This window comes from Helicoverpa armigera, chromosome 5, assembly GCF_030705265.1.
Source record: "Helicoverpa armigera isolate CAAS_96S chromosome 5, ASM3070526v1, whole genome shotgun sequence".
Classification (NCBI taxonomy): domain Eukaryota; kingdom Metazoa; phylum Arthropoda; class Insecta; order Lepidoptera; family Noctuidae; genus Helicoverpa; species Helicoverpa armigera.
The window spans coordinates 7,552,784-7,574,797 of record NC_087124.1 but is presented as its reverse complement, the minus strand read 5'-3'; the positions used below and the strand labels follow the sequence as shown (position 1 = coordinate 7,574,797).

Below are 22,014 nucleotides of genomic sequence, written 5' to 3'. Positions count from 1 at the left end.
CTTCAGCCTCTTTAAAATAAGGGTATTCCCCTTTAACAATTCCATTGTCACAACTAACTGAATTAAAAATGTTTAGAACTCCTAGACACTGCACACTTCACATGACCAATGTTTTACCAAAAATAACAAGATTTGTGCTATTACCAAGAGAACCTAATGCATCTCGTTCACTTATGATCTAATGGCTTTTTTATATAAATTAAACCATATTTGAGTATGAATAAAGACGTTTATAGCTTGAAAGTTACCAAGGTCATAATTCTGAGGTGGACATTCAAATCTTGTTCAAGATAGGTACCTACAAATTGTTATGGTCTTTTTGTGAGTCAATTTACTAATCGCCGTATAAACTTACTGTAATTGTACTTTTTTTTGAGGTGTTTAAGTATGAAGTAGGTACCTATGTACATATTTATTGCCTACCTACTAGCTTATTTTTCGCAGTTTCACTCGCGTCCCAGAGGAATTTCCCGTACCTGCATAAAATATACTAACTAACTGGATAGCGTAATTGTCCACAGTAAAAGAATTTTCCAAATCAGTTCTGGGGCCCGATTCTCCTAATTTTACTTAAGCGACACACGATTCATGTTCGACTCGATTCGACTGAGATCCAATCCCGACTCGATTACGATTGAAGCGTATGAGGCATTCCGCTATTTTTTCTTTGAAATAAACGCTTTTATCATTTTCTTTCATTCAATAATGAATCATTTTGTCTGCAAATGATTTACGATTGCAAAATGATTATAGAGCAAACTACCGTACTTATAGACCAAAATCACCAAAACAGCAAACCAATCGCACACCAATCAAATGACTTAGGAGAATCGGGCCCCTGTAGTTTCGGAGCCTTTGGGTACAAACAAACAAACAACCTCCTAAAATCTCCTGTCTGATAAATACTTTGCTGACTATCGCTTCAGCCAAACCTGCGATAATACTGCACAAACATGCATGTATACATGCATGCCTACAGGTCAAATTGATAACATCCTTATTTTGAAGTCGGTTAAAAATGAATTCTCTTCATTACATTACTTAATAGGTAAGATAGAAGTATAGTACCTATTACTTACTACAAACTACAAACGATATCGACGCAGTGCAAGCTCCAAATTAACTTTGCTTTGTTAATGATTTACTCGTCCTTGTTCGGTAACGAATAATTGTCTATTTATAAAAAAGCCACGATGAATAGTTAGAGACACTTAGGTAGGTATACAAGTTTTCAACGTGATATGAATCCAAAATAACTGGTGGGGTGGTGACTGTGGTAAGGTAAGGCCTAGATGACCCGGCACTTAATGAGATTCAGAAGCATGCTGCCATGGAATATGAGTTTTGTACGACGTACGACCATTAAATAAAGCCGCCTACATTCGACAGCATTGTGACCTAAGTGGATGACGCAGAACGTCCTCATCTATAGAACTCAATAACACATTTTCGGCGGCACAATAAGACGAATGCCTACGTACTATTTACATATAAGTTTAGTCAAACATTAGTATGCTCCATTAATCATGATATTCGCTACAATACATGTTTTTTCACTAGTGATGCCATCTTTTGACGGGGCTGAGAACCTGTGTGGTTTTGTAGTTCTGTAATAATTTTCGCATCATGTTAGTTAAATTAAAGTAAATAGGTAAGGTTCAGTAGATATCGCAAGGATCTCGCAATAAAAGAGAATGGTCTGTAGCGTATTCTTAAGGTTAACGAAGTACTAACGAAAATTACAGAGGCAGCAAAATTACAGACGAAGATGTAATAACATGAAAGGATAGATACAGGGTAAGTATTTTGTGTTTCGGAATTCCAATTAATCATTCAAATACCCATAATATAAAGCTTTTTAGAGAAACTAAGTAAGTTCCTATTTAAAAAAAACCTATAACGATATTCGATCTCAATAAACATTAATTATAATTGGCTACCATAGGCTCTCCTTAGTTTTGTAAAGCCGGTTTCCTAGCTGAATACACACTTGGTAACGTTAAGGGTTATTTTTATTGTATTCGAGTCTGAATAGGGGGTACGGAGTGGGGTGGCTGGTGCCCTTCGCGCATGCTCCATTCAGTCGGCGACCCGGTGCGACCCTCGTCAACTTCAGTCCACACCTGAGGAGCTCAAGGCGATCCCTCGTGCTTCTTCACTACAAACGAATTTAGGACTATAAAATCCTACTCTATTCAAAAGTAAGTGCTAACGTTTTTTCATACAAAATCAATCATGTTAGATTACGTAACTGAATCACAAGTGTAACGCTAATAGGATTTTGTGCAGTGACATGGTGCTTAATACATACCGACACGTGTTGTACGATAGCCGTGACATGATCTGACACTTTAAAAATAACATGATGATGGAAGCTCAAGACGTATAATTGTGCCCTATTGTTCCATAATTTTTTTAATGCCCAAATTACCCCGAAGAGAATACAGACAGACGGCTTTTCCAAGTAAATTGCGTTACTCTTTTGATTCTGTCTGTCTGTGATCGTTATTTAGCGCGATTTTAATAAATCAAATGGCGTCGAATCGATACTGGGGAAACATGTGGACAACCATTTTGGATGTTCGTAGCATTTTATTATTATCGTGTGCTAGATGGCTTAGGGTGTAAGATTACCTAAGGTCAGATCGCATTCATATTTGAATCCTACAAGAAAGCCCTAGTAGGTATGTAGATACCCAACTATCAAGAGGTTTAGTTGGAATTATACAGACAGAGTTAAATTTGGGCTTTTATTAAGATTTTATTTAAATGTGGGGTCTAATTAGTTTGTGATGCTAACAAATAAAGATAAGTTATGTAAAATATATAAATCTGTAAGGCTGAAGCTATGAATTATTATTTTTACAGAAATGATGAAGCCGAAATTAACGAGCCACCTTAATCTCTCCGAAAGACTATTAAAACATCAAACATTGTGACGCACAACCACCGCATAAGTTTCGAATTACTTTATTTCTAAAATATTTAACATTTTTAACTAGTTTATCGATTGCTTTTGAAGTCGCAATTAATGACTAATTGTAATTAAATCTCTAGCTATTACACATTTTATAGTTATTTTTCTATAAGGGATGGAAATTCGACTGTTTAAAGTTAAGAAAGGATTGTTTTCAACAAGTGTTAAGGAATTTATATAAAAATATAGAGCCAAGCTTATTGTTAACTATGGTTAAATTTGCGTTTGGTTAGGTGCTACAAAAATGTTCTTTTATACGAAGATTAATTAATGAAACTTGATAACTCAAAAAGATAAAGAGAAATAATAATGGAACCATTTTCTGATGATTTGCTATGGCTTGTGGTAAGCGGGTTTGTGGTGGCGTTCGTCTTGGCTTTCGGCATTGGTGCGAACGATGTGGCCAACTCATTTGGCACCAGCGTTGGGTCCAAGGTACTCACGCTCACGCAGGCCTGCATACTGGCAACTATCTTCGAGATAGCCGGCGCTGTGCTTATAGGTGAGTCAAATTCCTACTTATATACTTAAAGTTAGGTATTTTCTTTTAAATTGTCAATTTCACCATAGTCAATCTGAAAACTCGTATCCATTATATTTGGTGCCGTACCTAATCATATTTTAATTAAGAGTTATTTTCATCCATGCCTCGAGCTTCATATTTCGTCACCCTCATTAGGTGTATGAAAATGATGAAACAGGTAGTTCTATGTTCACACAGATACATGTAATGAACAACAAGTATCGGAGTTTAATAAACTGACAGAAATAAATCTAGCATTGGAGGATGGTGCTTAAGATGTTTCATACAAACCAGTACCGGGTTTTATTAACAAGCTCTCCGACCATTCACAGGGTATAAGGTATCGGACACAATGCGGAAAGGCATTCTGGACGTGTCTTTATATGCTGACGGGGGCGAGAAGTTGTTGGCTGCGGGATGCCTCTCGGCCCTGATATCGGGCGCCATCTGGCTGATCGTGGCCACGGCACTGCGCCTTCCAGTCTCAGGAACACACTCCATGGTTGGAGCCACTGTGGGTTTCACCCTCACAGCCAAAGGTCCAATCGGCGTGAGGTGGTCGACTCTCGGAGCTATTGGTGAGAAAAACTTTATTATTCATCTGCTTAAACAATGCACCTCGAAATTCTAGACGTCCTCGAATTCTTGTTTTTGTCTGAATGTGAATAAATTCATATAATTTATGAGCATAAAAACTTGTTGTTACGTAACCGAATCATTGAAAAAAGAGTAGGTACGTCGTGATTAGAGACCAAGCATTAAGTATAATAAGAAAGACTCATAAAATTATATACACAGGAGTTGTTTGATATCTTCGGATTTATGATCCATTCGCTTGATTATTCAGAACTCGTAGTTACAGCTACTGTACGATGTTTTCAGTTCAAGGTTAAAGCTTTACTGCTGATTTGGTTTCGAAGTTTCATGCATTGAAATACATATAGCATTTCGTAGACCGATTTAAAGTAGTTTTACTCGAATATAAGGTACCTAAGTGATTTTTAATGGAACTTCTTGCTCAGAAGTTGAATTTTATTTTATTTTTTTAACAGAAGACTACGTCGTAGCAATCGTAGCACTTCTGCGTAGTCTTTCGTCGTAGCTTCTTACACAGAAGATTATTAGCCTGCTTAACTTTGATAGATAATGTTTTGTTGATTATTTCCAGTGTTGTCGTGGTTCATATCGCCGGCGCTGAGCGGCACTGCATCAGCTCTCCTGTACTGGTTTGTGCGCCGGTTCATCTTGAGGTCGCCACAGCCCGTCAAAGCAGGTCTTACGGCGTTGCCATTCTTCTATGGCGCTACTGTTGCTGTGAATGTGCTCAGCGTTGTACATGATGGACCCAAGTGTAAGCTATGTTTTTAGTGGCTATGTTTGAAGTTAGATAAGGTTGACTCTATACCTATGTATATTACAGAGAAAAAAATGCATAAGAGACCAAATTGTACACAAATTCTAACACTTTGAGTCGAGTAATTAACTAATGACACAAAAGAACCAATAGGTTAACCAAAAGTAGTCGTTCTACGGAAGGCATCTTCATCTGTAAGTGCCTATTTTCGATTTTCCAGTATTGGCGATGGACAACATCCCGTTGTGGCTGGCTCTGGTGTGCTCCATGGCATTCGGTGCGCTGGTGGCAGTGTGCGTGCGAGCATTCCTAGTGCCCTACTACCAACGACGCCTCGTCGCACCTCCTGTCAATTTCTCGCTTGGGTTATCAAACGGTGAGGTTTCTTTTTATCATAAAAACAGTTTTATGACACCAATTGGGTATATAAAAATAATTTGTAACTTCAATCATTTCAGAAACGACTCCAGCGAACACTCCAACCCACTCTAATAAAAGTAGCATACCACAACGTCCAACGTCCCTTCTTTCCGAAGATGGCAAAGTACTCGAGGCCATCGCGGAATGTGCCGAGATGGTCACCCTGAGCGATGCCGACAGGACCTCGGTCGGAGTGATGAATGCCAGGAACCGAGCATTGCTGGCCACTATGGACGACTGCAGCATATTATCCAGAAGTCTCAGCCCACCAAATAAGTCCCGTTTACAACTCATAGATGCGGATCCCCAGATAAACACATTGAAATACATAGATGAGACTTTGAGTTGTTGTAAAAGTTTGGACTCTGCGCAAATGGCCGGTATGGGAGAGAGTTACGACTCCAGGAACGGCTTTTTGGGTGACTCGTGCGACACGATAGCACGTGGGGAGTTTGACAGATTGGCGGCCGCCAGAGCCACACACTGCGTGGACTTTGATACCCCACCACCCAGACTTGATAAGGTAAGTGTGATCTGCAAATCAATACTGGATACCATTTGACATTGAAAGGAGCATCCACGGCATATACAGTGCGACATGCCTGTGTAACTTAACAAAGCATTGAAACGGAATTTCATGTTATAATAATCTATATTTCTATTAACAATTTCTAGGGCCCAGAAGGTGGCAGTGCGTGGAGCATCGAACGTTGCGGCGCGACAGAGGTTGCTATCTCCCGCGCGGCCGGCATCACGCCCAACTCGAGCGCGGCGCCACTCCTGCGCGCCGTGTCGCCGCCCCCCGCGCCAGCGCCCGCTCCCCCGCCTGACGCGCTGCGCCTGTTCTCCTTCCTGCAAGTCCTTACCGCCACGTTTGGTGCGTTCGCGCATGGTGGCAATGACGTTAGGTAGGTAGATATTTAGTCCTGCACTATTCGCTTGATAGATAGATAGATAGATCTACATATATGTATACCCTTATTATGTACACCAATTAAAATACAACAAAAAAACAAAACTAAAGATTTTAAAGTCGGTGACACGATGGGTGGTCTTATCGCTAAAAGCGATCTCTTACAGACAATCTTCAACACAAGGGCTTGAACAGTCGTCAAGTCCTGTTTTTTTCAGCGCTGATTAAAAAATATATATCAATAATACATATTGGTTATTTCTCACAGTAACGCAATCGGTCCTCTGGTGGCCCTCTGGCTGCTATACTCTGAGGGTGGGGCACACTCCCGCGCAGAGACTCCTCTAGCCATCCTGATATTCGGAGGAGTGGGCATAGCGCTCGGGTTGTGGCTGTGGGGCCGCCGCGTCATCCGCACCGTCGGGGAAGACCTCACCAGCATCACACCAGACACGTTAGTATAGTTAACTTGGCCATTTCGATGATGCGATACAACAATAAGAAGATTAATTACATGGATGGGTCAAGGGACTGATTCAGAAGGCAGTACTCCTTGATACGGCACGTATTCTGAGGAGGTTTCTGTCTCTGGGACCCTAACCACCGGTACCTTGGACCCTGTGTGTGCCCGATATCGGTGGCAACCTATTTTTTATATTTTTAAATGTTTTTTATTTTTATATTTAACTAGCTGTTGCCCGCGACTTCGTACGCGGATCCTGTCCCTTATGCCAGCGACTACGGGCACACTACAGCAAAATCAAAGATCTAAATATCTAAATAGTCTGATATTGAATTCTAAGGGACCGAAGAGAAACGTTCTATATACTTAATTTTTGTACTTTAACAGCAAAAGCACAGCAGACTAAACAAAACGCTGAGAACTGAACCGCAATAGACGTGACCATAGGGATAAAAGTAGTGATTCTAATTAGTCCGCATTTGTGTGTGGCAAAAATATTACACAAGTATTATTACGTAAAAAAACATTAAATAGATGACAAAGTCGTGGTGACTTAGTGGAAGTCGTGGTGGTTTAGTGGGTAGAGAACCAATCTCTCAAGTATGAGCGTGCGTCTTTGATTCCAGGTCTGGCAAGTGCCTGCCAATGCAACTTTTCTAAGTTCATATGTACTTTCTACGTATATTTTGGATACCAATGACCGTCATTTGGAGGGGATATTAAACTGTAGGTTCCGGCTGTCATTGAACATTCTTGGCATTCTATAGTCCCGAGGTCTGGAAGAGACATACAATATAATAATGAGATATAAAGCAACAAAGTCGGAGAGTGGGGGCTCGTGACGCCACGTCTAGGTATGTAAAATTTGTACTAAGCAGTGAATTCAAGCGTTGTTGTATCTTCGTTATTATTTGTTTGTGAGAGAGAGAAAAGAAAAATACGTATCTAAAAGACGGACTAATTACTTTTTTGATTCACCATACCTATTTCATAACATTCATTTCTATTCATTTCAAGTGTAGTATTGCTCCTGAAGTTCCACATCAGGTGTTCCAGATTTTCGATGTTTATACGTCAATAGAGAGTGCATCAGATTGAACCACTTCTGCTAAAACGTCATATCTTCATATGCTATAGTCTAGCTGGGCTCCTGGAGTTCCACATCAGGTGTAGGTGTGGTTCAATTTTTATAAGTCAACAGAGAGTGCTTATCAGATTGAACAACTTTTGCTAAAACGTCATACCTCTATATGCTATAGTCTAGCTGGGCCCCTGGAGTTCCACATTAGGTGTTTTAGATCTTCAATTTGTGTAAGTCAATAGAAAGTGCTTATCAAATTGAACAACTTTTGCTAAAACGTCATACCTGTATATGGTAAAGAGAAGCTGGGCTCTTGGGGTTCCACATCAGGTGTTCCAGATCTTAAAATTTATTATCTCAGCTGAAAATGCTCATCACATGAAACAATTTTTGCCATGGCACCATTTTTGTATCTCTAATAGTTTTGTTGGTCTGTAGGAGTTCTGCATCAGGTCTTCAAGTTTCGAAGATAAATTATAGCCTATATGTTGACCAGGCTTAATACTGATACAACAAAGAAAAAATCATTGAAATCCGTTCAGTAGTTCGGAAGATTAGCGTGTACAAATGTAAGAAGATGTATACAAACTTTCATCCCCTATTTTATCCCCTTAGGGATGGAATTTATCAAAATCCTTTCTTAAGGGTTGCCTACGCCATAGTCGCTTTATGCATGCAAAGTCTCAGTCCGATCGGTTTAAAATTGACAAAGTTTCATACAAACTTTCATCCCCTATTTTATCCCCTTGGGGGTAGAATTGATCAAAATCCTTTCTTAGCGGATGCCTACGTCATAACATCTACCTGCATGCCAAATTTCAGCCCGATCCGTCCAGTGGTTTCAGCTGTGCGTTGATAGATCACTATGTCAGTCAGTCAGTCACCTTTGAGTTTTATATATTTAGATATTTAAAAATGCAATTAATATGTTCAAGAATAAATAAATGAGAGTTGATATTAATTAATAAAAACCTAAAATAATGTCATAAATAGGTATACCTAACTGTTACGCTTGGAATTTTAGAAAGCTGATTTCCCCAAGAATGTCAGTCATATAAAATATTTTAAGATAGTCTTTATATGATTCAAAATCTTTGCTGCAACTTTTTTTTGTTGATATTGGCATCTCGCAGTTCAGCCTAGGAGGCTGTTGACTGCTTAACCGGCCAAGATTCCTGTGGATACCTAGAATTTAAGGCCTCCAGACGGGGCTTTGCTGCAACTATGTTTTTGATCTGACAGAGGCTTCACTATCGAGCTGGGCGCTGCGCTGACAGTCCTCGTGGCCAGCAAGGCGGGTTTGCCAGTGTCCACTACTCACTGTAAGGTCGGGTCTGTAGTCTGCATCGGCTACTTCTCTGCCAAGCCTGTCGACTGGAGCTTGTTCCGGTAAGATTTTTGTAATATACTAATAATTTTGATGATTTAAGTATTACATTTGTATCGTGTAAGATGGTCTCACAGCGTCAGCCAATTTAGTGATTTATGACTGTCCAAAAGGAGCGTACGGACAGCATAAACTCGTTCAATAGAGTTGTCTTGACGAGACTCAACTGCCGAGATCTAGACCTTGACTTTCAGCCTGACCTAGCGTCATTTTACTGTTAGTAGCACTATTATACGATTTGCTTTAATTGAATAGTTCCATTGGATAGCATTGTTAAGTGATAAGGCTTATTGACGTTGACGCAGATGATTGACATAACTATCAGTTTATACACTTTGAGTAAGGAAGATGTGCGGAGATGCCATAATGGTTTGGTGCCTTCCTCTAGGACAAATTTCTACGATGGGCTTGACCAAAACTATCAGTTACGAGTGAATCAACCAAGTGTTCTTTGTTCTTTTTGGCATTACAAAAAAGGTCGGGTCTAAAGAGGTATATAAAGGAAAATAGAAAAGTTCCTCGTCCCCGCACACAGGATTTCAGCGCGATACTTTCTTAGGCGATTTTTCGTTATGGCACCTCCGCTAGTCATTTTGTTTTCCTTGGTTATACATTACAGGCCTCTTTTTTATTGTACTATCTGTTGCACGTGTATTTATTGCGTTTAATGTTATCAATTATGTAGCTAATTATATTATTTCCGTAACAGGAACATAATATTCGCGTGGGTGGTGACTGTTCCTGCCGTGGCGGCGATCGCAGCTCTCGCCATGTTGGCACTCGAAGCGTTCGTTGTATAGATTATTGTTTTATTTACGCATTGCCGCGTAATGTGTAGAAACTCACGAATGTCTAGTTTTGCTCCTCAATGTATCTAAGTATTGTGCTGAGATAAACTTATTAATAAAATGTAATAAGTTTGTTGCCACGTTGTGACCACGTCCATGTAACTTCTTCTAAGGTTTAATTAATTTTAAAAATAGAGTTTATTTTTTTAGAGCGAGAGAATTTCATCATTCGTTACAGACATATTACTTTATAATCAATACTTGGATAATTACATTCATTTTATGATCATACTCGTTTTTTCTAGTTATTTTTAGGACTGAACGTGGCTCAAAACGTGGCATAGAATCGAACTAAGGAAAAACCATGGAACATCGCAAATAAAGCCAGTTTCAGAATTTATAATAATACTAAATAAGTCCAAGTGTTGTCTAACATAGTTCACAAGTAGGTAATATTGATTTTCCTTGTTGTTCTCTCACTACAGCGTCATAGTTGTTAGACTATACTGTTAGAACTAAGACTTCTTGGATTTATAACTCTGCACATTTTCCAATGCAATTTCCATTTCCGACGTAGGTAGGTACGCACGTGTACTTACTAGATGACTGTGATTCAAAATCTTATTAAAGTAATATTCTAATACATAAGTATAACAAATAGATGGCGATACTTAGGTACATGATTTCATGTTAAAATGAATGGATATGAATCTAGATGTTATTGCAAATTGTTAACAGTTAAAGTTAAGCTTACAAGTTGACGGAATTGTTTTATAAATTCCATCGCAAGCTAAACTTGTGAGGATTGTATCTATGTACGTAGATCATTTTAGTGAAGGCATTCTTCCAATGTGTCTTTGTGGATTCTACTATTATGTTACAAGAAGGCCAAATTAGTTGCCAGTATGTATGCAAAAGAGAGTTTTTGAACAAGTGCTATGAGATGAAAATCCTTTACTTCTGTAGGTACCTGATTGTACGTTAAACTGTACGCGAACGCTGGGAGTTGGCGCCGCTAGTCTTATTTACTTGCATCAAGCTATGATTGTACCAGTTGCACTGGCCTATTATTATGAACGGTGTGTGTTTTCACATTAATAGAGGACTGACTATTAGGAGTAGAAGACAGAGGCTTAGCAGGATGACTGCGAACTGTAATCTTGAATTGATATTTCCTACACTGTAAATTCTCTTTGCCGAATCGTCTGCATATTGAGTTGTTTAAATGGTCGCTTATGGTTAGTCTAATCGATAAATAGCTACATCGTGTAATTTGACGGATTGAAATAGGATAGTTATTTATGTGGATATGAAACAATGTGCATATTTCACTGTTTGTTGGAAGATTTTCAATATTGTCATATTATCTATTATATTCTTTGGTTTATCAATATAGGTTATACTTAGTGATTGCAGTCCGTGTCCTACATTGTAGAGTATCTGCATTGTATTAATAATTTTGAGTAAGAGTATAATTAATTTTCAAGAACTTTATGAAGTGCCTACTTTTGTCTTCTCTTCAAGTGTTAAATTGGCATTGCGTCGCGTTTTTATAAACAACTTAATGTGTCATATGGATTTCAAAATAATTAACAATAGGCGATATTATTGTTGAATAAACATACCTAGTTGGAAACATTGTGTTTTATTTTTAGATGAATCGCAATCCTTCATAGAGTTAAGTTGGTAAAAGACTCATTACCTACTGTCAAGTTACTTCGTGGTTACTTCCTCTACACACGAATTCTATAAAATATTTTAAATGTTAAATGCTGTACAACGCAAAATACAAGACTTCCAGAAAGAGAGGAAGTTGAGTTGGCGATGAATGATAAAAAAATCGTAAGTATGTGTGAGTACTACCCAAAAAAATGCAGGTAGTGCAAAGCTTTTGTACCTCTAAGACAATGGTTTGCTTTGGAATGCATAGAAAGACTGGACTACACAATCTAAGAAGTATCTACTGATAGTAGATATTTCAAAACCACTACTTTCGAACGTTTGAAGTGAACACGTTCCAATTATAAATCTTGTACTCGGGGGATTCCCGCAGAGCTAAAGTTAACGGCTAAACTCGTTGGAATGCTACCGTCCTCCTTCCTAAAGAATAACATCTTGCTGTTTCTACCTACTCCGTGTTGAGAACACATAACATTTTATCTTCAAACTAACATTTTTGTAAGAAATGTTTGATTGATTAATGGGTGTCCTCCACCAGGCTTAATTAACAGAATTTTTGCCTCCTGCCGTAGGTACCTAGGATATCATTCTAAAGACGTAACGCTCAGGGCAAGAAATACAGTTTATTTCTCAGCATTCAATGTCAAAATTAAAAATAATCTATTTATAAACAAAAACTAAAATTCGGAGTCTTCTTTTGGATAGCGGACATAAGAACTTAGAGGACTACTTAAGTGATTTTTAATTGAATACTGTCATGGTGCATTAAACCATGCCAATGGCAATGGTAAAGTAATTTATGTACCTAGGTATATCTCAGTATGTGTGTCTTCTATAGATTGAAAATACACTGATTGCTATTTATTACGCTTATTTATTATGGATACTTAGGTACATTTTTCCCAATGAACATGAGATATATAGATGATGTCATCGCAATTTTTAATAGGGATCGGGAATACCTAAAAAAAACCGGCCAAGTGCGAGTCGGACTCGTGCACGAAGGGTTCCGTAAATTACAGTTAAATCAACCTATCTCAAAAACTATAAGAGATACTTTGATCAAACCAAAAATCGTTGAAAGAGTTAATTAGCATGCATCACCTCTATTTTTTTTAGAATTTTATACCCCGTAGTTATAAAAATAGAGGGGGGGGGGACATACTTTTTACGACTTTGAGAGCTGATATCTCAAAAACCGTTCACTTTAAGAAAAATGTTTTTTAGAAAACTTTATATCATTTTAAAAGACCTTTCCATTGATACCCCACACGGGTATGTACATCGAAAAAAAAAATTTCATCCCTCAGTTACATGTATGGGGGGCCCCACCCCCAATTCTTTTTTTTACTATTTAGTGTCATATTTTTGTAGCGGTTCATACAACACATATTCCCATCAAATTTCATCACTGTAGTACTTATAGTTTCCGAGTAAATCGGCTGTGACAGACGGACAGACGGACAGACGGACAGACGGACATGACGAAACTATAAGGGTTCCGTTTTTGCCATTTTGGCTACGGAACCCTAAAAAGACTGTTCGGTAAAGTCCGGGAGAGGTCGGATTGGTTCGAGTCGGACGCTTTTTTGCGTACATACCTACTAGCTATAGATTTGGAGCTTTGTTCAACAACAGAACTTTGTTGATCGCGACCATTCGTGGCCAGTGCACAGAGTACTTTTTATATTATGAAATAGAGGTCCAACTCGACTACCAAACTAAGTAAGACAAGTGGCGCCTTCTGAACGCAGGTTTAAGAAACTATTTGTCAATATATATACATATAGCTACATAAAGCAGTGGTTACTGGGTCTAGGTAGATTTTTGTTTCTTTTTGTTTAATATTTATAAGATGTTTTTCAATAAATAAAACACTGATAACCTTTAATATAATTTATTTTTTTCTTTTAAAACATTTCATGTATAATTTTTTCGCTTTTAGCTTATAGGAATCCGTATCATCATCACACTCTCTCCTATTTATTAATATTTTATTAATATCTTTACAGTAATTGTAAATAAAGAATCTGCAGGATATATTGATTAAAAAGTCTATTAATTTTTCTTTATGAATTTCACATTTTATGAAATCGAATTTCAAATGTATAAATATTAATGTTTTGATGAAATCTTTTAAATATTTTTTTTCCAAACATTTTTTAATTATTGTGTAATTTATATCCTGCAGATTCGAAACACAATTTAAGAGAGAGTCGCTGGGACTGCAAAGCCATTTTTTATTAGCATACTCTCTATATTTTAAATAATCGTGTTCCTGATCGGACATTAAATTTTTTTTACATTCACTACAACCCTTGAAGACTTTCTTCTTAGCGGTTTTAATAAAATAACCGCTAACATATTGTAGCCCCCCAATTATACGGGGGTCGCTTTTGTCTTCAAGGGCTGTAAATTCAATGTCCGGAATCTCAGAGAGCTCACAATTTATTTGTTCTTTGCAGGCCCCGCTTGTGATGAGAACTTCATGCAAAGCGTGGCAATTATCTGCCTCACAATTTGTCCCTGGGGCATGGACACTAGATAGGCTGTTTATTAAAAGGCTGCTAAATGCTGCTTCAAATCCATCTGGAGTAGGGTTTACGTTGCGGCATCCTTGACTCCTTATCGATCCAAAAAATTTTCTATTGATCCTGATTCAGATGCCGCAACCAAACCGATGTCACCCGTACTTCGCAGCAATTTTTTAAAAGCAGTTCTATTCCTTCTAGTGTCCATACCCAGTTACTTAAGGTGGGAACATACTCCACATTCGAGGTTTTTACATTCACAAATTTCATATTTTTTAAAAATATTTTTGCCTCCATCCATGTTTTGTGATGTATTGAGTTCGGCGTCGCAGGTCCCAGCAGTGGTTTACTGTGCTTCCTTTTCCCGAAGCTTCCGTTAATGGAGTCAAAAAGTTTGTCAAAAAACAAGATGACGTCCGCTGTATTTTGCGCATCTTGAGAGATTATTCCTTTTCTGCAAAAATAAGAAAAAAATATTAATAAATATTCCTCACACGTTCTTACAACGCAATCTAGTCCCAAACAAAGCATTGCTTGCTTGTAATTTGGGTACAGCAGACAACCAATAAATGAACTTATATAAATATAAATATTTTATAAATAACATAACATAGTGTACATATGTAGAAACACCCACACACATAAATGTTTGACTTATGCGGGAATCGAACCCGCGACCTCCTGTGGCAGGCAGATACACTGGCTACTATGGCATCTAGTCATCAATAAGAAACTTGTTATTATTAAATCTGAACTGGGAGCAGTTTTAATTTGTGAAAACTTTTACTATACAATCTTCCGCCCGCGGTTCTACCGCATCCCGTGAAAGCTACTTCGCGCACCCAGATTAAAAGTCACTTTTAGTCTTCCTCAATAAATGAGCTATCTAACGGTGAAAGATTATTTCAAATTAGACCTGATCGACCTTGGTGATTGGATTGGTTCTTCAGATTAGCATGGTTAAGAAAACATACAAACAAAAAAATCTTCAGCTTTATAATATATAAGTATCGATAAAATAATGCAATGTGAAAACATTATGTAATAAAGTTTATTTACCTGCTAGGTAGCCCATATTTGATGCTACAGTTTGGCTGAATAGTTGCGTAGCAAATTTAACTTTCATCCGTGGAATTTTACTGGGAATGCAGTGGGAGTCTGTTAATTTTGGCACCAGTCTTATGCCTTTGTAGCCTGGGTTTTCTTGGTGCAGTGCAGTTATGTGTTCCCACTTTGCCATTAGCATTTTGTTGTCTTTTTTATATAGTAGATTTTTCGTTATTAAATTATTTCTTATACATTTCATTAAGTGAGGTGGGTCATACAAGGGAATGATTTCCTGTTTATTTATTAAAATAATATTTCCCTCAGGTTCTTCTGATTTTCTTAACAGAATACCTCTTGTTTCTTGTAACAAGAATTTAATGCAGTTAACATTATTTGTTCCTTGGTCGCACACTGTTGCTACCACATTAAGACCAGCATTTTGTAGTTCTGTGATGACAGCCTTTAATTGTTTTGCCAGTTCTGGTCCCTTTGTGGCAGACTGAGAAAATGTGTATGCAACGGGTTGCTTATAATTTTTTATAAGTCCTCTTATCATAAATACCTGCGCATGATCTGCATACTCAGGCAGTGTCTCTTGCCCATTGGTTACAAACCCACTCACTCTGTCCTTCCTTTCATTGTATGCCACATTCGGTTTTAGTGACATTTCGTCAAAAGAACCACACATAATTTGTGCTCTGGTTTCATTTTAAGTGTGGCTTTTTTATTTGTGCCATCAAATTTTTATTGATACCAGCATTTATATCTGCCATATTAATTAATTTTATTAAAATTTATGTGATGGCAGGATAAAGATTTTCCTCAGGAATCTGTATCCTTTTGGGCTTTGCTTGAGGATAGTCAAAGCTACAATTTTTTCCTCTAATGTGAAACGCCGGCCTTTTTTTTCCTTTTTGTGCTCCCTGAACTGCAGCAAAGTTAAAATTTTGATGTGCTAGACATTTTGTCTAGAGTTTCTAAAAATTGAGGGTTTGTAGTAATATTTTGCAGGGCCTTGATCTTGATTGCCTGCTTTTTAACCTTGCTACGGCATTTGCTGAGTTTCACACCAACTTGCAGCATTTTCTGATACAGAGCACGCTCAGTTTTCGTAACAGCAACCTGTTTTACCGCCTTCTTACTAACACATTTAACTTTGCGATGCACTGAAAAAATAATAAGAATCATATGAATAAAAATTGCAGAATTTAAGAGTACATATGAGTGAGATAGCATCAAAGCTAGTTGTGTGTGAAAGTATCCCATGATTGAAATATGTATTAAATCTATAAATCAGTACCTAGTTAATAAACCATGATAGTGAGTGTAACAAGCAAACTCAGCTTTGAAGTTATTAAGTTTGATTACAATTGTGTTGCTTACCAAGATCTTTCACCACCTCAACATTTTCTTCTTCACTATGAGGCTGTCTATCACTGTGTACAGACTGAGATTCTGAAGTGACAGGATCTGAAAGGTCATTAACATATTTGGTAAGAAATGTGTGCCTATTATATACAAACCAATTAAGCTGATGATCATTACCATCATCATGAATGTAGCAGTTCATATTGAGTAACCATTATTTGAATCATATTGAATTAATTAAAGCCAGCCCACTACTAGACAAAGTTACTTTTTCTTTTATATAGTTTATAATATCAACTATCGACCCGCCCCGGCTTCGCACGGGATAACAGTATTTCCCCAGTATTTAATGTATGTTATTATACATAAAAACCTTCCTCTTGAATCACTCTACCTATTACAAAAAACCGCATCAAAATCCGTTGCGTAGTTTTAAAGATTTGAGCGTTCATAGGGACATACAACATGACACATGACAGAAAAAGCGACTTTGTTTTATACTATGTAGTGATAAGGATGTTAACATTTTAGGACTTATGCATATGACATATAAATGTAATTTAACAAACTGTATTTCATCAATCACTCTTGTCTTAAGGGATAGGTTTATAGAGAGGCTAGTTTACTTTAATTGTTTGCAAAATTATAACTCAGGAACAACAAAAATAATTCAATTTAAGATGATTTTAAGGTAAATTAGCACATTTATCGAGAGAGGCTACATTTTATCCGGGCGCATGAAGGAGTTCCAGGACAGAATATGTGTAAAATAATTGCTGATTAAATGCTTGTATGTAGGATCACTCACCAAGATTCTCTTTCATTTGTACATCTTCAATTGAACCTTGTGAGTGTATATGTAGATGCGCAGGTTCTGTAAATAATAATATTCAGTGATTAGTATATGTTATTATTACATCATTTATTGCTAGTGTCTATCTATCAATTACACTATATGCTGTCCGCATGGGTGCCGCATATTATGCACAAATATGTTGACATTATTGAAAAGAAACAAGTATTAAACAAAACAAAGTAATACAAAAGTAAATTATTTCAGACATGGTAATGGTTTTTTGTATGCCTAAGTGAGAGTAGTAGAAATCATAATTGACATGTACCTTGAAAACTAGACGTTATGGATACCACATATTATGTTTGGAACATTTGATCTATGATTCATTACCTATTCATTCAGTCAAGAGGGTACCAAAATTGTGTAATGCAGTGCTATTTAAGTATTACAACAAATTAAAAATAGCAAAGGATTTTGGTAAATGTGACATTCAAGTTACTCAATTTCAGCCTAATTTGTAGGAATAAATGATCTTTGAAATAACTTCACTCAAAAATGGCTGGACCGATTTGGTTGAAATTTGGTATGTAGATAGGTGATACCCTGGATTAAGACATAGGCCACTTTTTATCAATACACCATGCGGACGAAGCCGCAAGTGGAAGCTAGTACATACGTAATGTAAATGTATGTATGTATGTATAAAAATGAATTGCTTGTTTATATGTATATGATAAAATATACCTTTTGATGTAGACGGTCCTGAAATCTGAAGAGGTCTTAGTGCTCTTTTTTCAATGCTGAATTTCGAGCAAGATAATCCTGTAAACAACGATAAAATAATATGAATTATAAATATAGTAAATTTTGAAATGTAATATAGAAACTCTTGTATGACATACTGCGTACATACAGAAATTGTGGCTCCAAAGAAATCTCTATTCAGATGTTTTAGACTTACTGCAGCTTTTCATTTTGTGATTTGGAAAGTTTACTTTAAACTCAAATAACATGACTGTTTATTTCTTTCTAACATCAACTCTAGAAATTTGAGACTTAGGTACTCTTTAAGGTAAACAGGTACCTTAATTTGGGTATTTTACTAAAACTAACCTGGCATGTTTTTTGTAGGTACAGCTCCTTTGGCAAGTCGGTTATTCCGGCACCAATATTTTGGTTCGAAATGATCATTACAGACGCGGCGGTATTTGAAAATATGGTTATTTTCAAGTTGCAAAATGTCACCACCAATATGAAAGACCCATGTATTAAATAGCTGCCTATCCTTATCTGGATTAGGGAATTTATGTAAATACCCCGTAGTGTCTGAAAAAAAGGGTAACAAGTTAGAATTCAGTGGAGTCGTGACAAAATGACGACTATTTGTTTTAAGGATGTTGATAAATGCTTACCTAAGCCATTTGTACATCCGGGAACACAACACTTTCTATTAGACATGATAAATATTAATTATCACAAAACGGGTCAACGAGTCCTATCTCAAGCACAAAATTCACAAGATTTCGATCACCTCAAGCACAAAATCGACACGGCCGAAGGAGCAGAGGCTCAACTTAACGGACTTAGGTGGATAAAGCACTAATAGGGATAAAAATCTGGAAAAACAAACAAGACACCGAAAAGCACTTCAGCGCAAACCGGCAGCCAAATTTGTTTGAAGTACTCTGTGTTTGTTTGATTGACAATTTTTGCATAATGTTGCATGTAGAAAATGGATTTAATGTTGCCAGTAGAAAATAAATTCTTGAATTTTATTTTATTTCTGGCTAATTGATAATAAACATTAAATTTTAGTAATTGCTTCAATATGCAACTCAAAATTTTTATTATTTATTTTTTTATTTTAGCTGAAAAAAAAGATAGGGTAAGAGTAGAACCAATAAAAGATGTGATAGCGCCCTCTTACACACCTAAGCATAACTACTACGCAATCGCGCATCATCGTCATTACAAATAACGCCATCTATATTTCAGTTTCTTTAATATCTTACATTATAATACTACCAAATTAAAATGACACTTCCATGTAAGGACCTCAATGTATTTACTGTCTCACTTCATTTTGCAGACCTATAATGATACGTTTTCTCGTTTGCCACTATTAAGATTGTCACCCCTGGGCCAGTGCGTCGAGTCCGGCAGACTGAACATAGATAATACACTATATAGAGATAGATACGCAACTCATCGTTCAAAACAACTTACTAGCGTGAAAGTTAACGGGCCCCCGTCACAAGATGGCGTGGTTACTTCATGTATGGTTAGGGTAGATGGCGCTTTTCAAGAGTTCTCTTAAATATGTTTTTAAATTTGAAAATTGAAATCACTGTTTTAAATTCAATTTACTGTAAATTGAATTTAAAACAGTGATTTCAATTTCCAGTTCCAGTTTCCAGTTTTCAGTTTCCAACTTCTAGTCTAGTCAATAATATTATGGGAGATAATAAAAAAACAAAAGATAAAGAGTACATTTATCGGCTAAGTATATTTTATTTCCTTTTTTTATGTGTATTACAATATTTAAATGCTTGTAACTTAATTTCATCATTTACATCGAAATTTGTTATTTTTCCGTTAATTATTCTATTAACCCCGGTGCACCAACTGTGAATGATTAAATTAATTGACATATTAATTATAAAATCAATTAATTTATTTTTATGAACTATACAAGTAATTATACTAAAATCACAATGGCAATTGATGTAAAATTTCATTTTTCTTTCAGATATTTTATTTCAGGTGAATCTCGTAAACATGCAACAATCATATAATATATTTCATTTAATAATTTTATAAAATCATCACATGCATTAAATAAGGATTTTTCGTATAATCTATTTCATAATTAAATGATTCAAAATCAATTTCCTTTCTTAATATATCATTAGTACATGTTCCACATTTTTGAACACTTTACATTTCGATTTTTTACAATGTATCCTGCTACATATTTTTTGATTCGGCATGCAAAATCGAGTCATTCCATTTAATTTGGTTCATTGTATTAATTAAAGAATCAATAGGAAAATCACCACTAACCAATTCAATTTCATTGTTTTGTTTTTCAGCAAGAAGATCTTTGAAAGATTGCAGTGATTTATTTTCATCTTTTCACAGTTGGCACTTACAGAATGGGGCGAATTTAAATTATTAAGTAACAAAGTTTTGAACGCATTAATAAATTGTAGGCACGAGGGATTAACATTTCGTATCCCATTACTTCTAATGTTACAAAAAATTTTCAAGAGGGTCCTGATTGAAATTTCTGGTTAAAAGGCTAGTAACTTTATATTTGATTTTTAAAACTCCCACATTTCTTTAAACGTTTTAATATTGTGGATCCAATTTTGAAGGGATGGCACTTTTTCATATCTTACTTCTTCTGTACCATCCCGTTTTTTTTTTATAGTTTTAAAAGTCATTGAATCCAATATAGGAACTACCTCTGTCCATAATCTAAAATGAGGAGAATTATTCATTACACACCCCTTGAAAATTTTGGATCACCTGTATATGAATGTCCATTGAAAGAATCAAATAGTTTGTCCATAATGAGTAGAAAATCAGCAGTTTCTTCGCACTCCGCCGGAAGAAGGTTGTGTTCTGAAACAATATATTAAATAAGTACTAGAATACAGTTCATATCAATCTTTTTTGCTATTGTGGACCGAAATTAAAGAAAAAAGAAAGAAAATACATTTATTCGACCCAGATTAGGGGACACAATAAAAACAAAAATACAAAAATTTAATTAAAAATTAAACGGTGTGCCTCACGGCTGTGTCGAAAAGGCACAAACTTACAAACTTTAAAGTGGCAGTAACGATTTACTGTGCGTCTTTATCAGTTGGTTCAGTAAATAGTTGTGGGTGTAAATATAATTAGTAAGAAACCAACATTAAACTATATTTTGTAGTTTCATAATGTCTCAAATTTTTATTTCAATATGATAATTTTAATTTATTATTTCATTTCAATTTATAATGTTATTCCAACAATATATCTTATGCATCTTAAATATTGACATAGCCAATTTTAGATAAATTATTAGATATGAATTGTATTTTTATTTTGAATTTTATCGAGAGAAATAGCATCTCAATTGTTTGTTTTTAAATATTTTTGAACTTATAAATGTAGCCAGGACATCTAATATTATTTTAAAGAAAAATAATGAACTTTCTAATTTGTCTGTGGAGAATGAAGATGGTTAAAAACATGTAAATTAAAAATAAAAATCTAATTTAGTAAATTAATAGCAATTTTTTAAATATAGAGAAAATAATGAGAACAATAAAAGCATACTTACTTGCTAAGAATCTCAATGCTGATGATACCCTTTGGCTGAAAACTTGTGCAGCATATTTCACTTTCATTTTGGAATTTTCTTTATTAACATGGTTTTCTGTTAATTTATTAACAAGCCTAATTTCATCATCCCCAACATCTAACTTCAACAGCATCTCCAAATGTTCCCACTTTGCATACTTTGTTTTCCCATCTTGTACAAATTTCAAATGTTTGGCGAGTAAATTATTTCTCATTCCCTTTAAAAGATGTGGAGGATCAAATAATGGGAAGACCTTTTGGTCTTCAAACTCGAAGGCTTGGGTCCTATATTCATTACCCTCTTGTAAATATTTGCGTTTTGTGTCTTCTTGA

General features: G+C 36.1%; 2 protein-coding genes and 1 long non-coding RNA gene across 3 annotated transcripts; 1 reads left to right on the top strand and 2 right to left on the bottom strand.

The window, feature by feature from the left end:
- The first annotated feature begins 1,688 nt into the window (after positions 1–1,688).
- Napi-iii (Na[+]-dependent inorganic phosphate cotransporter type III) lies at positions 1,689–11,542 on the top strand. The gene is made up of 11 exons (XM_049842409.2): positions 1,689–1,797; positions 2,036–2,201; positions 2,869–3,479; positions 3,833–4,078; positions 4,669–4,851; positions 5,075–5,230; positions 5,313–5,797; positions 5,950–6,182; positions 6,456–6,641; positions 8,974–9,120; positions 9,828–11,542. Exons 3-11 carry the CDS (start codon positions 3,287–3,289, stop codon positions 9,916–9,918), a joined length of 1,920 nt encoding a protein of 639 aa, XP_049698366.2. The 5' UTR covers positions 1,689–1,797; positions 2,036–2,201; positions 2,869–3,286; the 3' UTR covers positions 9,919–11,542.
- Positions 11,543–15,164: 3,622 nt separating this feature from the next.
- On the bottom strand, positions 15,165–19,002 carry LOC135116907 (uncharacterized). The gene is made up of 6 exons (XM_064034691.1): positions 18,741–19,002; positions 18,442–18,654; positions 18,073–18,150; positions 17,341–17,406; positions 16,548–16,634; positions 15,165–16,330 (listed from the first exon to the last, which is right to left on the bottom strand). Exons 1-6 carry the CDS (start codon positions 18,784–18,786, stop codon positions 16,104–16,106), a joined length of 717 nt encoding a protein of 238 aa, XP_063890761.1. The 5' UTR covers positions 18,787–19,002; the 3' UTR covers positions 15,165–16,103.
- Positions 19,003–20,901: 1,899 nt separating this feature from the next.
- LOC135116955 (uncharacterized) lies at positions 20,902–21,731 on the bottom strand. Its single transcript, XR_010276535.1, has 2 exons — positions 21,662–21,731; positions 20,902–20,955 (listed from the first exon to the last, which is right to left on the bottom strand). It is a non-coding gene; the product is annotated as an uncharacterized LOC135116955 (long non-coding RNA).
- Between the last annotated feature and the right edge of the window lie 283 nt (positions 21,732–22,014).

Coding starts and splice junctions, on each gene's coding strand:
- Napi-iii (XM_049842409.2), top strand. CDS start 3,287: ATGGAACCATTTTCTGATGATTTGCTATGGCTTGTGGTAAGCGGGTTT. Junction 4,079..4,668: donor GTCGACTCTCGGAGCTATTG/GTGAGAAAAACT, acceptor GATTATTTCCAG/TGTTGTCGTGGTTCATATCG. Junction 6,642..8,973: donor ACCAGCATCACACCAGACAC/GTTAGTATAGTT, acceptor TTGATCTGACAG/AGGCTTCACTATCGAGCTGG.
- LOC135116907 (XM_064034691.1), bottom strand. CDS start 18,786: ATGTCTAATAGAAAGTGTTGTGTTCCCGGATGTACAAATGGCTTAG. Junction 16,635..17,340: donor ACAAATGAAAGAGAATCTTG/GTGAGTGATCCT, acceptor ATGACCTTTCAG/ATCCTGTCACTTCAGAATCT. Junction 16,331..16,547: donor TGAGGTGGTGAAAGATCTTG/GTAAGCAACACA, acceptor TTATTTTTTCAG/TGCATCGCAAAGTTAAATGT.